General features: G+C 49.2%; 1 protein-coding gene across 2 annotated transcripts in view; it reads right to left on the bottom strand.

The window, feature by feature from the left end:
- Positions 1–9,588, bottom strand: part of SLC1A7 (solute carrier family 1 member 7) — a gene marked incomplete at both ends in the record, with an annotated part of 41,672 nt that extends 32,084 nt beyond the window's left edge. The window contains 2 exons of one of the 2 annotated variants that reach the window (XM_081087111.1): positions 4,054–4,133; positions 9,412–9,588. In XM_081087111.1, the coding sequence (XP_080943237.1) occupies positions 4,054–4,133; positions 9,412–9,588 (257 nt within the window). The remainder of the gene's footprint in view (positions 1–4,053; positions 4,134–9,411) is intronic. The other variant, XM_081087112.1, reaches the window with a different exon arrangement.
- Positions 9,589–14,338: the final 4,750 nt, after the last annotated feature.

Here is a 14,338-nt window from a genome sequence, read left to right as displayed (position 1 = left end):
CTCCTTCCATGAATGCCCACTTCTCCAGTATTCCTACCTGGACTAGCCACTCGTGGTGCTACAAAAAGGGCTGCCCCTGCAGAGGGGTAGGACCAGTCGCCACCACCCCTCCATTACATCACTGTGTTTTTATGGGAGACACTGCGGGGTCGGGTTCATATTCCCCTGTGTCCTTCGCACTAACCTCTACCTGGTGGTCCGTGTAACGACTTCTGCAGGAGACAGAAACCTAATAGATAAGCAGAGGGAGATGAAAAGGTGTAAAGAAGTATGGGCGGTGCTGGTGGAGGCTGATGCCAGGGATGAAAAGATCCTGTGCCTGCCTTGGAGGGTCCCACCATCTGGCAGGGAGACAGTCACAGAGACACTTTGTTCCAGAGAAAGGACGCCCGGGGGTATGGAGGGGCGGCCAGCTGGCCTTGGCTGGAGCCCAGTTCAGTCACTCTTCCCACAGTCTGGCACATTCCGGCTCTTGGGCCTCTTTTCTCTACAATCTGCTGCAAACCGGCACCTGGCCGGAGCCCCACCTCAGACAGGCACGCCGCAGGCCGGCTGAGGGCAACCTTCCCCCAGCCAGCTGTGGCTCCTAAGTCACCACGAGGGCGAGCGCTGAGCAGACTGCACAGGCGGCGGGTGTGGCTGAGAATCTGCAAGAGGCTCCGGCGGAAGAACAGGAGCTTTGGGGTCACTCACCAGAAATGTGAACCCAACCAAGGCTCTTCCCATCGGAGTCGCGGTGACCTGACCTGTAAAATGGGGAGAGCACCCCCCTCCCTGGCAGGGTTTTCCTGAGAATGAAATCGGAGAATGTACTCAGAACACCCAGCATGGCTCCTGATTCATACGGGTGTCACATGTTTCTCTAACGTATTAAAGCTTCCCCAGGCTCCTCCAAGGCCCAGATGAGATGTTTCAGGAAACCCCCTCCCTCTGCTTCTGCTCTCTGCAGGCAGTGCCTGTGGGCGACCTCCTCCTCTGTGCTTTGACTTGGCACCACAGCTCATCACTTCCTCTGGAAAGTCTACCTTCACTCAGGCACACGTGGGTGCTCCCTCAACGCTGATAACCTGCGTGATCCTGCACACCCGTGTTCGTGGCAGCCTTTGCAGGGCATGGACCAGGTGCCCTGCATCTCCACATAACACACCACAGACAGCCCTGGTCCTCTGGGTTCCAGCCGGGAGCCCCTGGGGACTGAAGAGCCGCAGCCCTCGAGCCAGGCTCTTTGGCTTCAGCCAGAAGGCCTGAGCCCAAGACATCAGGGTTTGGCTTTTCTCTTAACCGTTTGAACACTTGTGGAACTTTTAAAACCAACCCCTGCTTGGGCCCCTTGGCAGTCTGGCTCAGTGAGCCCGGCATGGGGCCTGGCATCTGAATTTTCAAAGCATCTTTCGTGGTTTTGTGCAGCCCTGAGTGACAGTCCCTGCACCAGGGCGGTTGCTCCATGGGGACCATGCTGCCCAGCCCTGGGCTGGCTGGAGCAGGAGCTGAGGGAACTGTGGGCGATGGGTGGATGGATGGATCACAGACCAGTTGAAGGTAAAGGAAGCAGGGTTCAGGGACGCGGGGGACTGAGGCTCAGAAATGTGTCATTTTTCCCTAAGAAGTTTTAACTCTCCTTAGGAGGAAAATGTTAAAGCACTGCTTTTTTTCAATGACACGGTTGCTCTGCACCAGCCCAAACTGTATAATAAACAAACGGAATGTATGAACACACACTGGCTTTTCTCAAGTTAATGCCACATTGCATTTCCAGCCACGAGAAAGCACGTGGGTCTGGTGGAAAGAGAGATCAGGCCCCTGAGAGCCCGATTCAAACAGCTGGATGGGTCCCTAGTCACTGGGTAAACCGGGTAAACCGTGGCCCAGGTGAGGCGTGTCCCAGCCAAGGCCACAGGACGGTTTGTGGTGCAAGCAGGCCTAGGACCTAGCCCTAGACCCTGACTTGCTGACTTCAGGATCTCTTTTTAAGTTAAATGACTTGTCCCGGGTCACACAGCTAGGAAAGGGCAGGGCCAGGGTGGGAACCCAATTCTGTCTGACTCTAGGGTCCACGTGGAGAGTAGGAGGCAGGAAGGGTGGTCAACGGTGAAGGGTGATTAAGTGCCTAACAAGAGTCCTGCGCCTTATTTTGTAATAAAACTGGAAAGGAGGGGTAGGGGGTGTCCTGTGCTTCCTCCATTAACTTATTCAGCCATCACGTAACTGCCTATTTCCTCATCAGTCTCCCTCACAGCCCTTGAGCTCCTCAGGGACCAAACCTCCTTCATCTCTGTAGCTGCAGCGCCCAGTACAGGGCCAAGTGCCCAGAAAGCACAATGCATAATTGTTGAATGGTTTCATTAATTCACTTGACAAGTATTCAGGAGGACCTACTGTGTGCCAGGCGTTTGGCTAGGTCCAGAGTGAAGCCTCAACTGAATGTTGTCTCTCCTTTATAGGGTTTATGGTCCAGTGAGAGATAAAGAAACCAGTCAACTGAATATGTATAAAATAACAATGTCTAATGAGTGCTGTGCGGAAAATACAGGGAGGAAGATCTCTATGGGGGAGGGAGTGTTGAGACCTGACTCCAGGTCTCAACACTGGAGAGATATTAAAGCCATGCGGACAGATTAGAAAAAGCCGAAGAAATGGCAACATTTAGAGGTCGAGTAGAAGGAGAGAAACTGGGATGGAGGGGCAGAGAGCAAGCAAAGAGCCAGGAGAGTGTCAGGCCATAGGGAAGAGTATTGCAGGAGGAAGAGAGTGATCAGGGGCTGTGCCAAGTGTATGGACCGCTGGGGAGAGCTCATGTAAAGCAAGTGGCCCAGCAGCATGGAGGCCACTGGGAACTTGGACAGACTCGCTGACTCCGCGAATGACCCGGAGGATGCTTAGAGAGGAGACAGCAACCAGCATGGGTTGAGGCGTCTGGGAAAGCTCGTGGAGGGAGGTGGCATTTCAGCAGAGCCTTGAAGAATGAGTCTTGAGAGACCTAAATGCTGCCGGCAAGAAGCTGAACAAGGCTCCCCTGGGGGTAACCGAAGGCACCGTTAATTGGCCTCTGGGACTGGGGAGCATTGTGTCCATGACACTACAGGGAAAGGGGGAGGAGCTGTCTTATTCCTCAATAGCAGGGAGGCTGTGGGGCAGGGAGGCTGATGACCCTGCTGGGGGGACAGAGCCCATCACACCCCCCAGGACTCAGAGGCTCATCTGCTTCCCTCCCTGCAGAGAAGTCCTGGGGAGTGAGGACTCCAAACACACGGCCTCAGAGCACAGAGCTCTTCGATACTAAATGGAGCAGCCAGCTCGCTACACATCTGGAAAAGAAAGGGGCAGGGCCTTACTCAGGGTCACCCAGCACACCAGCGAGAGGGACCAGGTGATCTCAGTGATTCCCTGTGCCCTCGCTCTTGTGGGTGAAGTCTGAATTCTGTAGCCTGGCATTCAAGATTGAGCAAGAAGCCCCCTTCCAACTTCATCTTCCCCGCCCTCCCTCCCTCACACTCTGGGACCCAGCCCCCTGAACATTTAGCACATGCAAATATATAACCTCATAGAGTCCTCACAATCACGCTTGGGAGTAGGTGTCATTTTTCATTTTACAGATGAGGAAACTGAGGCTCAGAGAAGTTTAACAACCTGTCCAAGGTTACACAGCCAGTGCAGTGCACAGCTGAGCTAGGATATCACCCTGGGAGAGTCTCCAATGCCATCACGCCCCCCCCCCCCCCCCCACCACACCTTGCTGCTTTCACCATAAAGAAGCCCTCCTCTGGGAAGCAGTCCCTGAGCCGCCGAGCTACCTTGGAGTCAGGTCTCATCCGATAACTCCCAATCACTTGCTAAGGTCCATTGGATGGGACTGAAATAACTGGAGCCACTGGACGTCGTAGTCTCCAGCAGCCTGTGCCACAGACTCCTCCCATGAAGGCCCCACAGTCACACGGCTCCCAGGCCCACAGGTGCAGTCCAGTCACTCACAGCAGGAGCAGGGAACCAACAGAACCCAACAGAATCCTCTCCCCTCCCCGCCCAGACCTCCCGGCCAAACGCCTTGGCCCTCACCTGGAGACCACCAGCGGTAGGATCAGCATCTTCAACATCCTCATCAGGAGCTCCCCAGGAAACTGGAAGTAACTAATTTCCTGAAAACACAGCAAGAGCTGAGGTTATAGCCGGCGCTGCAGACATCACAGTTGCTCAGTTCTTTTTTTCTTTTTAATTGTTTTATTGCTTAGAGTATTACATATGTCTCCTTTTTTCCCCCCCGCCCTTGACAATCCCCCGGCCTCCCCTACCCCCCCAGTGTCTTATGTCCATTGGTTATGCTTATATGCATGCATACAAGTCCTTCCGTTGATCTCTTACCCCACGCCCCACCCCCCAACCCTCCCCAGTTGCTCAGTTCTTTATCATCTTCAAAGCACTGCTTCATTCGCACTCTCCTGTCTACAACGGGCACAGCAGGGTCCGTGGAGGACGCATGGGCTGTCGAGCCAAACAGACTTGTCCCCTGCCCCCTCCTAACTAGCTGTGTGGCCGTAAGCGAGCTACTTGGAGTTTTTCTCACCGGTGACCCAAGAGTAATAACCACTTCATAGGGTCACTGGGAGGCTGAAATGAGAGGATGCACATGAAGCACTGGGCAGAGTGCCTGATTGAGAGTAAATGTTCAGTAATCTCAGTAAATAATAGCTCTCCCCCACCTCTGCCCCATTCGCTGCCTATCATGCTACAAATCGGTCTCATGCAGCAGATGTTAGGAGGCACAAGGGCAGGGCTGCATGCTGCTCACACATGCATTCCACACCTACTGTGCCGGGCATCGCACTGGGTACCCACAAATGAAATAGGCACAGTTTTCGCCCTGAAGTTCTCCGTTTAGTTTATGAGGAGCTGACTCAGAAACAGACCATGGTATTCTTGAGTCAGTTTCGCATTCAGTGTTGGGTCCATTGTCTGCGTCCCCACACAGCGCCCCTCACAGCACGTCTCACATTTAAGATGCTGAAAGAGAACTGGATTGGATTGGTGAGACACCGCTCAGTATAAAGAGCCCTACTGGATAGAGCTCTATGCTGGGCTTCCTCCTGGGCCGCTGGTTCCAGCCTATCTATGCGGCTGGCATCAGGGGCCTAAATTCTTGCCCCATCAGCTGTCTCCAGATCCTGTGACCAGATGCTGACAACTGAATGGGAGGGGACTACTGAGCCCAGTAAAATTTGAATTTCAGATAAACAACTAACATTTGTTTTTTACTTATACTAAATATTGCTTATCTGAAATTCAAATGTAACTGGGTATGCTGTTTTCAAATTTAATTTAGTTCAGTTTCGCTGTTTCTGGCAACCTAGTTTGAGGCCACTTTCATCAAAGGGTGAAGTTGTGGTAAAGGCTGGTACATCCAAATTAAAGTTTTGTACTTGAAACTTTTTTTAAAGGCCAAACATAACACTTGGTTAATGGTCTGATGATTTGAAAAGCTCCAAATCCTAGAATTTTGGTGCCGAGAAGGGTTTTTTAAAGATCTTTCAGTCCAGCTGACTCATTTTATACTTGAGGAAGCTGAGCCAGGAGAGGGAGGTGACTTGCTTCACAGAGTGAGTTAGCATCAGTGAGAACCTGAAATCAGGCCTCCCGTTCTGCTACCATTTCCAATGCACAGAAATTATACTTTTAAAAATATACCCATCATGGCTGTGTATGTTTAATTAATTTTAACCAATGTGTCTATTCTTTAATTTAAGTAGCACTATAATGATAAAAAGGCAGCCCCTGCCTCATCCATCTCTATCCCAACCTAACTTCCCAGGATTGAACACCCTCAACTCCTTTAGATGTTTTCCTTAGTATTGTTATTTCTAAATAATACAGTTATAATACTATTTCTAGATATATCTTTTTGACATCTATTAACTTCCCTTTTTGACATCTGCCATGACAGATGAAGACTTATTCCCTTTTCCTCCGACCATTTCACCATTATATCACAATTTTTGGTTAAATTAATAGTCAAGGTTTAATTAATAGTCACTATTGAGCCAAGTAATATGCTAGAACCTTCTTTGTACTACCTTTCTTGTATGACCTAAGTTTCCAGCAGTTAATAATTGACTAATTTTTCATTTGTTTTCTGTGAACCACTCACTAATTTCTTCCAAGTGCTTCAACATTTCTTTAAAAAGTCCAAACAAGCCCTAACTGGTTTGGCTCAGTGGATAGAGCGTTGGCCCTCGGACTGAAGGGTCCCAGGTTCGATTCCAGTCGAGGGCATGTACCTTGGTTGTGGGCACATCCCCAGTAGGAGGTGTGCAGGAGGCAGCTGATCGATGTTACTAACTCTTTATCCCTCTCCCTTCCTCTCTGTAAAAAATCAATGATATATATATATATATATATTTAAAGTCGAAACAACTAAAACAAAAAACAATAAAAAATAAAAAGGCCCAACAAGAGTATTTTCTGTATACTCAAGCACATCGATTCCTTTTGTGCCATCTTCCTATTCCAGTTTGGGCAGATTGCTCTCTAGGCCTCTTCTTCGCTGTCATTCTGGGACTTTCTCCTGCATATTGTCCCCTCTTTCCTGGATTTCTTGTCTTCTTCGTTTACTTCCTTGTTTTGCGGGAACATCTCCTTTGGTAGCTTTCTCAGTAAGAGTGAATGGGTGAGAAACTTCGGAGTCCTTATATAAGTAAAAATGCCTTTATTCTACCTTTACCTCTGATAGTAGTTTGGCCATATATAAGATCCTTAGTTTAAAAGAATTTCCCCTCCAAGGAGATTTGACTTGGGATGGTGAACACACAATATGATATCCAGATGATGTATTATAGAATTGTAACCTGAAACATATATGATTTTATTAACTAATACCACCCCAATAAATTCATTAAAAATAAATAAATAAAATAATTTCCCCTTCAAATTTCAAAGGCACTTACATTTTGCCTTTTAGATTCCAGTGTTGCTTAAGAAGTTTGGAGCTACTCTTACTTTCTATTCTCTATATGAGACTTGTTTTATTCCCACAGAACCATTTAAGGATCATCTGTTTATCTCCAATTTTCTGTAATTTTTAAAGTGATAAACTACGGTATGAGGTTTTCCTCTTTCTTTTTAAAAAATTCATACTAGTAGTGTATGCATACCTATCATTTTTTTTCTTTTTAACAGGTTTCTGTAATCTTGACAATACCTTTTTATTTTAGGTACACTTTCTTCTCGTGAAATATTACCTTTCAAACCTTCTTGTGTTCTCTGTGAATTTTGTCTCCCCTTTTTCTTTTAGTGCTCTCTAAAACTCTCAGAGAGTTGGATATTGGGCATTCTAATTTTCTTTATCTGTTTCCATCTCTTTTTGTTTTACTTTCTGGAAGATTTCTGCAACTTTATCCCAGCTATTGACCTTTTAATCCTGGCTCATCTATTTTTAATTTCCAAAAGCTCTTTCTTGTTCTTGGATTGTTTTTTCTTTTTGCATCCCACTCCATTTTATAGTCACTATATCTTCTCTCATATCTTCAAAGAACTTAAGAAAAGATTTAGCCCTGGCCCGGGGGGGTGGGTGGGACGGGGGGGTGGGGGGGGGCGGTCTCAGTGGTTGGAGCATTGTCGTCCCACACACCGAAAGGTTGCAGATTTTATTCCTACTCAGGGCACATGCCTAGGCTGCAGGTTGGACACCTGGTCATGGGGTGTGCGGGAGACAGGCAACTGATCAATGTTTCTCTCCCATATCAATGTTTCTCTCTTCATATCAATGTTTCTCTCTCTCTCTCTCTCTCTCTCTCTCTCTCTCTCTCTCTCTCTCTCCTCTCTCTCTTTCTCTTTCTCTCTCTCTCTCCTTTCCTCTCCCTCTAAAAAAAATCAATAAAAACATATCCTCAGGTGAGGATTAAAAAATTCCATTACTATAATTTTGGTAGAATCCAGGAAGGAAAGGAAAATGTGTGCAGTTGTAAATTCACCATGTTTAACTGGAACTATCAAAATGATCATATTTTTAAATGAGATACTTATTTCAATAATATTACAAATTATAAATCTTGTAGATTGTTTTCTGAAATAGGACTTTCTATTTGTAAACTGTTTATAATTTTTTTGCCTGTTGCATAAGCTTACAAAATAAGAAGGGCTTGGTTACTGAATCACAGGCAGAGATCAAACAAACTCCTGGATTTCAAAGTAAGATGCTGAGAAAGCCAATTTCTGCCAAATAATTGTTCTAAGATTCCACATCCTTCCTTCAGTTTATCTGGCAGGTTAATTCCGATGGGAATATATTTGCATTTCCAAACAGATGGGGAAGGCAGCTTTCGCAAAGGAGGCCCCAGATGAGTTTGGCTTTTCATAATAAGCATTCCAACTTGTTTTCACAAAATAATCTTCCTGCAGGAAAGATAGTTTTGTTGTTGAGGAAAATTAAAGAAAGTAGATAGCAGATGGTTTGTGCCATTGCCAGTTTAATTCAGCAAATAGTTGAGGGTTCGTTCTGTGATAAGCACTGACCTAAGTTAACATTTTGATTCAAGAAAAGCCCATGTGATATTCAGCAAGTTGAAGTCTGATGGGGAAATAGACTTTACACAAATGGCTCTGAAGTGAGACAGCCGGCAGCAGGGTTACAGTGGAGGGGTGAGCCCGGGGTGAGTGGGGGAGGAGAGTAACATTTCAGATATGGGCAGGTCTGGAAGAATTTGTCTAAGATTTGGAACAGGAGATGGTCTTGATGTAGGTAGCACGTAGACAGGTAGGTGAGGGGGGGAGGAGGGAGGTAACACTCAGCAAGCACCCACGATATGCCAGGCACTGATGGATCCTTGTTTACTCCCCAACAATTCTACTGACACATAGCGCCCCCACTCCATTTTACAGATGAGGAAACTGAGGCCAAAAAGGAGATAAGATTTTGCCTAGGGCCACACAGCCACTTCTTAGGAGAGTCCAAGTTCAGGCTTCCTCTGCCTCCAGAGTCCATGCTTCCTCCTAAATCACTGAAGGTGGCTTCACGGTGTCACTACAGGAATAGTGGCCCAATTCCCAGGGCCACTATTTTAAATATATCTTTATTGATTTCAGAGAGGAAAGGAGAGGGAGAGAGAGAAACATCAATGATGACAGAGAATCATTGATCCCATAGCTCTTAGCCCCGCGGTTATGCTAATGAGGCATTCTTGCCTCCATTCATCTGGTGATGCCCGTTTGTAACCACTTGCTGGGCCGTTTTATTGGCTGTCCCTCTAGTCCTATAGTGTATTTTTCACACTCACGTTACAGATGAGAAAACTGGGACCCAGAGAGGCAGAGTGACTCACCCACGGAGTTGTTATCAGGGAGCCATGGAGGGGGAATGCGACCCTCGGACCCCTCAGGCCCACACCCCCCTCCTAAAGGAGGACCCCGTGATGCCCGGGGGCTGACCTGTGGTGAGAGGCGCTGGGTCCTCAGGAAGAAGCCGAGGAGGCAGCCCACGGTGACAGACAGCACAGACAGGATGAGCAGTCCGTTCCGCTTACAAACATCCCTCCCTCGTGCCAGGATGGCACCCGGCACCATGGTGAGCCCAGCCTGCTGGCACCGGGCACAGCACCATTCCATGCACGTGAGGCCAGCCGGGGGCACAGGGTCCTGGCTGGGGGCTTTGGCTCCTCAGCAGGCAGGCGGTCAGGGTTGCTAAGCACCAGTTGCCAGCCACTCGGCCATGGCCTGAGTGGCTGCCCCAGAGGGAAGCCACAATCCTATTACCAGCTGCATCATTAGGAGCCGGGAGCAGATTAGGGCCTGGGAAATTAGAGCAGGCCACGTGGTCTGGGGGCTCGGACCTCAAAGCCAAGTGCTCCTCTTATACAGGGGAGGGGACCAGGGACTGGTGGGAGGAACGAGAGGAACATTTGCTTGGCTGCTTTGATTTTTACCCCCACGCCATTCCAGAAAGAATTGAAGGCAAGGCAATAGGATACTAGCTCACTGCCGAGTAACTGATAACATTAATGAAGCATTTATTGCGCACCAGGTATTATTCTAGAAGCACATTGCTTGTATGAGCACATGTAATGTAAGCACCAATCCCAATAAGTAAGTACAATACCTATCATTTTACAGATGGAGAAACTGAGGCAAAAAGAGGTTGTGTCACGAGCATGTGCTGTGTGCTGACTTGCTCTGGCCTTACCTGTGTGACTCACAGGGAATCATCCTGGCAGCCTAGGAGGCCGACCTTCATTTGACTGGGTCCCTGGGCCAAGGTCACAGAGCTGGCACGTAGCAGAGCGGAATTCAGGCCAACGTTGGTGTGGTTTTCACCACATGCACAGGCAGATGGGTCCACAGGTGCTTAGCCTTGGAAGTGTGGGGAATGCGGCTGTGAGGCCAGTGGACCTGGGTTCAAACCGGCCCTGCCACTTGCTGTGATGCTTCCTCGAGGGCTGCTTTAAGCCCAAGCTGAGACCTCTGTCGGTTCTCAGGGCCTATTATTTTTAAAGATGACAGAGCCCAGGGACCTACATTCAAGTCCCAGCTCCGCCACTTACTAGCTGTGTAACCCTGGCCTTTTAAGCTTATATGCCTCAGTTTCCCCATCCATACAACAGACACAGTAATACCGCATCTACTTTATTAGGGCCGGTGCCACCTCCCCTCCGGAGAATATTTGTGAAATTCGGCGGTGGTGAACTGCAACGTGCTGAACAGGGATTATCACCTACATTTAGCATTTTAGAGAAAGGTTTGCTTTTTGCTATTTCTTGTGGCCTGCCCTGCCCTTTAAAGCCAGCGGGAATTAACTCCGGTCTATTTTACCAGGAATCTGCAATCTCATCAGGGGCAGTCAGGCACAGCAGGGAGCACAGTCTGTGGTGTGCAAAAGGGCTGCGTCCCCTGACAAAGGGCGTGGAGGGGTGATGGATGGAGGGGACGCGTGGTGGGCACAAGGAGCTGCTGGTGGCTTAGGTGGAGGGGGTTGGGGTGCAGGCCCTGAAGCCCTGGGCAGAGCTCCCGACTGGGAGGGGACCCTCAGATTCTAGTCCCAGTTTAACCAGCTCTGTGACATTGCCCTCTCTGGGCCTCTGTCTTGCCACCCTTAGAATTGGAGAAATTGGCTAGGTGCTTTCTAAGAATCCCTCAGTTCAACAAGCCAACCTTCCAAAGCCTTTATCCCTTGCCAGTAGCTTTGGGGGTGTGAGGGTGGAGTAGTTACAAGTCTGAGAGTTTTATTTTTTTCCCTCCAACTCCAACTCTTAAAACCAAGAATTTTCTAATATACCTTCAACTCCAACAAATGCCTCATTTTCCAATTAACCAGGTGGCTTAGTTACTGCCTAGAAGAGAAAACATTCTGAGTAGATATTTGAATTTGCATTTAAGATCAAATGGCCTTTAGTCTTGCCATGAAGTCTTGCTTTCCACTTGAACTCCAAGACGATTCCCACGGTGCCCCCACCACTGTTCCTGCCTTCCGTCCCTCCCACGTGGACTCAGACACCACCTGCTTCCCAGAATATAGGCCTTTCTTTTTGTTGCTCCCACTGTCTTCAACCGAGGAAATGACTATTCACTCAAACCATGTTCTTATAGCACCAACCCATGTCACTCCTCTGGGTACTGGGACACAGCAATGAACGACAGAGTCCTTGCCCTCAGGGAGCTTAGAAGAAAATGGAGAGGTTCTAAGAAAGGACTGATGCACACTAATGAGCCAGTGGCTGGTAATGAGCTCACGAAGGATATTTGCAAATGACATTGAAAGGCTCCAGGATAAGAACGCTTCAATAGTTCCCCATTTCCCGCAGAATCAGTTGCCTTATAATATTACAAGATATGCAGCCCCCCACCCCATAATTAAAAGCAAGTTGAGGAATGCTAGCTGAAACAAAGTTAAGCAGATTCTTTATTCCAGAACAGCTCAAAGTCAGACTGCTCAAGTTCAAATCTTAGCTCTACCACTTAACTAGCTGTGTGACCTTGGGCAAATTTCTTAACCTCTCTATGAAATAAGAATAATAGCACAGTACTGTATTTGTAAGGTTGTGATGTGGGTTAAATATGGTGAAACATGCGAAGTGCTAAGAGCATTGCCTGGCGCCTTGCAGACATTCACACATAGTTACTATTCGTTTTAGCAGAGCCCTTACAATCCTATATAATAAAAGCCTAATATGCAAATTGTCCCCTCTACCGGGAGTTCGACCAAGAATTTGACCGCTCACTATGATGTGTGTTGGCCACCAAGGGGCGGCGTGGAACATGGCAGGCATCAGCAACATGGCGCTGGCAGCGGGTGGCAGTGGAGGTGCATCCTGTCCCAATGGGCCCCGACGAGAGCAGGACTGTGGCGGGATGGTGGAGCAGGTGAACGGGTGGCACCAGGCCAAGGCGGGTGCAAGCAGGGCGACCAGTGGTGCCGCCTGGCTCCTAGGCACTGAGGGAGTCCGGCAAGGGCCCAAAGACTCAGGTGGCTGGGTGGGGGGGGGGGGGGGGGGGTTGGAAGCCCGGGTGCTGCCCAGGGCCCAGAGGTCAGCTGGGACATGCCCTTCCATGCCAGACTCTCGTGCTTCGATCGCCAGCCAGACCTAGGGACTGCACCTGTGCACAGATTTCGTGCACCGGGCCTCTACTACTAACATATTTTAGAGGAAGTCTCCAAGTGAGGGACACAGAATCCCAGCCCTCTTCTGGAGCAGAGAATTCCATGGGGCAGGTGTTTGGAGAACTCACTTTGGAATACTCCAGCCTCCAAGATGAAATCCCTGCTCCTTAGGGAAGTCTTTGAGGTCCTCAAGGAGTTGCATTTGCTCACCTCTCCAGCCTACCACCCTCTCCCTCTCATCATACCTCAAGCTTCTATAACACCCAATGACTTCTAGTTGCTTGAGCCCTGCACCCTCTCTCAGGCCTCCACACCTGTGCCCATGCTATTCCCTCTACCTGGAATGTTCTTCCCTCTGTCTCTAAAGTCACAGGTCAAATGCCCCATCTTCCCTGCAGCCTTCCCTGACTACCCCAGATACAACACCCCCTCTTCTCCTCCTTCCACTAACTCCGGTGCTTTCACCTATGGCCACTTGGGGATAAACTCCAGTTCCCTTGTAAATGACTTTGGTAAGGACATAAAAATCTATGTGGCCCTAGCAGGTTTGGCTCAGTGGATAGAGCGTTGGCCTGCGGACTGAAGGGTCCCAGGTTTGATTCCAGTCAAGGGCACATGCCCAGGTTGTGGGCTAGATCCCCAGTAGGGGCTTGCAGAAGGCAGCTGATCAATGACTGTCTCTCATCATTGATGTTTCTATCTCTCTCTCTCCCTCTCCCTTCCTCTCTGAAATCAATAAAAATATGTATTTAAGAAAATCTATGTGAATAAACCGAAGTCTCTGTCTATTCCCATGTCATCTGAAAACACTTTGATGGGTCATCCTCAAAGTTGGAGCGTATATTGGGGGGACTAGGGGAGCACCCCAAAAATCAAGGAGTTGCCCTGCAGAGCAGCTGAAACTGATGGGTAGCAGGAAGCCTGGAAGACGTTCCTTGGGAGACTTGTGCTGCACAGAATAAGATGCTACGGGCAGAGAAGAGAAAATGGCCCCGAATCACAGCTATAAGCGCAGGCACCCCACTCTGCAGAAGTGAGTTTGCCTCGAGCTGTTTCTCACCAGGCAACTCTGTGCAGGCTGAGCAGGCTGGAGAGAGCAGGGTCCATTTCTTTGTTGATGATTAATGATTCTCTAGGGCCAGCAGAGGAGCCAACTCAGCCCGGGAGGTGAGTGTAAGAAGGCTTCCCAGAGGAGGGGTCATTTCGTCAGAGCCCTGAGTAAGCCAGGAGTTAATCCAGCACAGGGCTGGTCAAGGGGGAGGCGAGAGGAGAGCCTGTTCAGAAAAAGGGGCCCAGGCTGGAGGAGCAGAGCTGGTCTGCGAACCCGCAGTGGATCCGTGGGCTGGAGTGGCGGCGGGCCTGGGGCCTCACCCCTTCCACTCAGTATCAAAATGAGTTTAGGTTGAGCTGTCTGAGCCCCCAGCTGGGTTTATGGTGATGACAGCTCTGGGTTCGTTGGCTGCTTTCCAGAGACATACCAGAGGCGCCTTAAAATCCTCCCGGACAGGTCTCCTGGGCTCACTATAGGCTGGGCCTTCCCGGAAGGTTCTCTGTGGACACCGAGACCGGCCGGCCTGGATTCCTGCGAGTGTTAGTCACCAAGAGGCTGTGCTGACCGTCGCTGAGGCCGGTTCTCACCGATGGTCTCAGCGGATGGGAGTAACTCTTGTGTGGTGGGCTCTCTCGTGTCACCTCCGGCTTCCCTTCCCAGCCCTCGGGTCTAGATATTTCATCCATAGAAATTGGGCCCGAGCACCCATGAAA

This window comes from Myotis nattereri (genome assembly GCF_964212035.1).
Source record: "Myotis nattereri genome assembly, chromosome: 3".
NCBI classification, from domain to species: Eukaryota; Metazoa; Chordata; class Mammalia; order Chiroptera; family Vespertilionidae; genus Myotis; species Myotis nattereri.
Note: the sequence above shows the minus strand (reverse complement) of the source record. Positions and strands in the feature narration are given on the sequence as shown.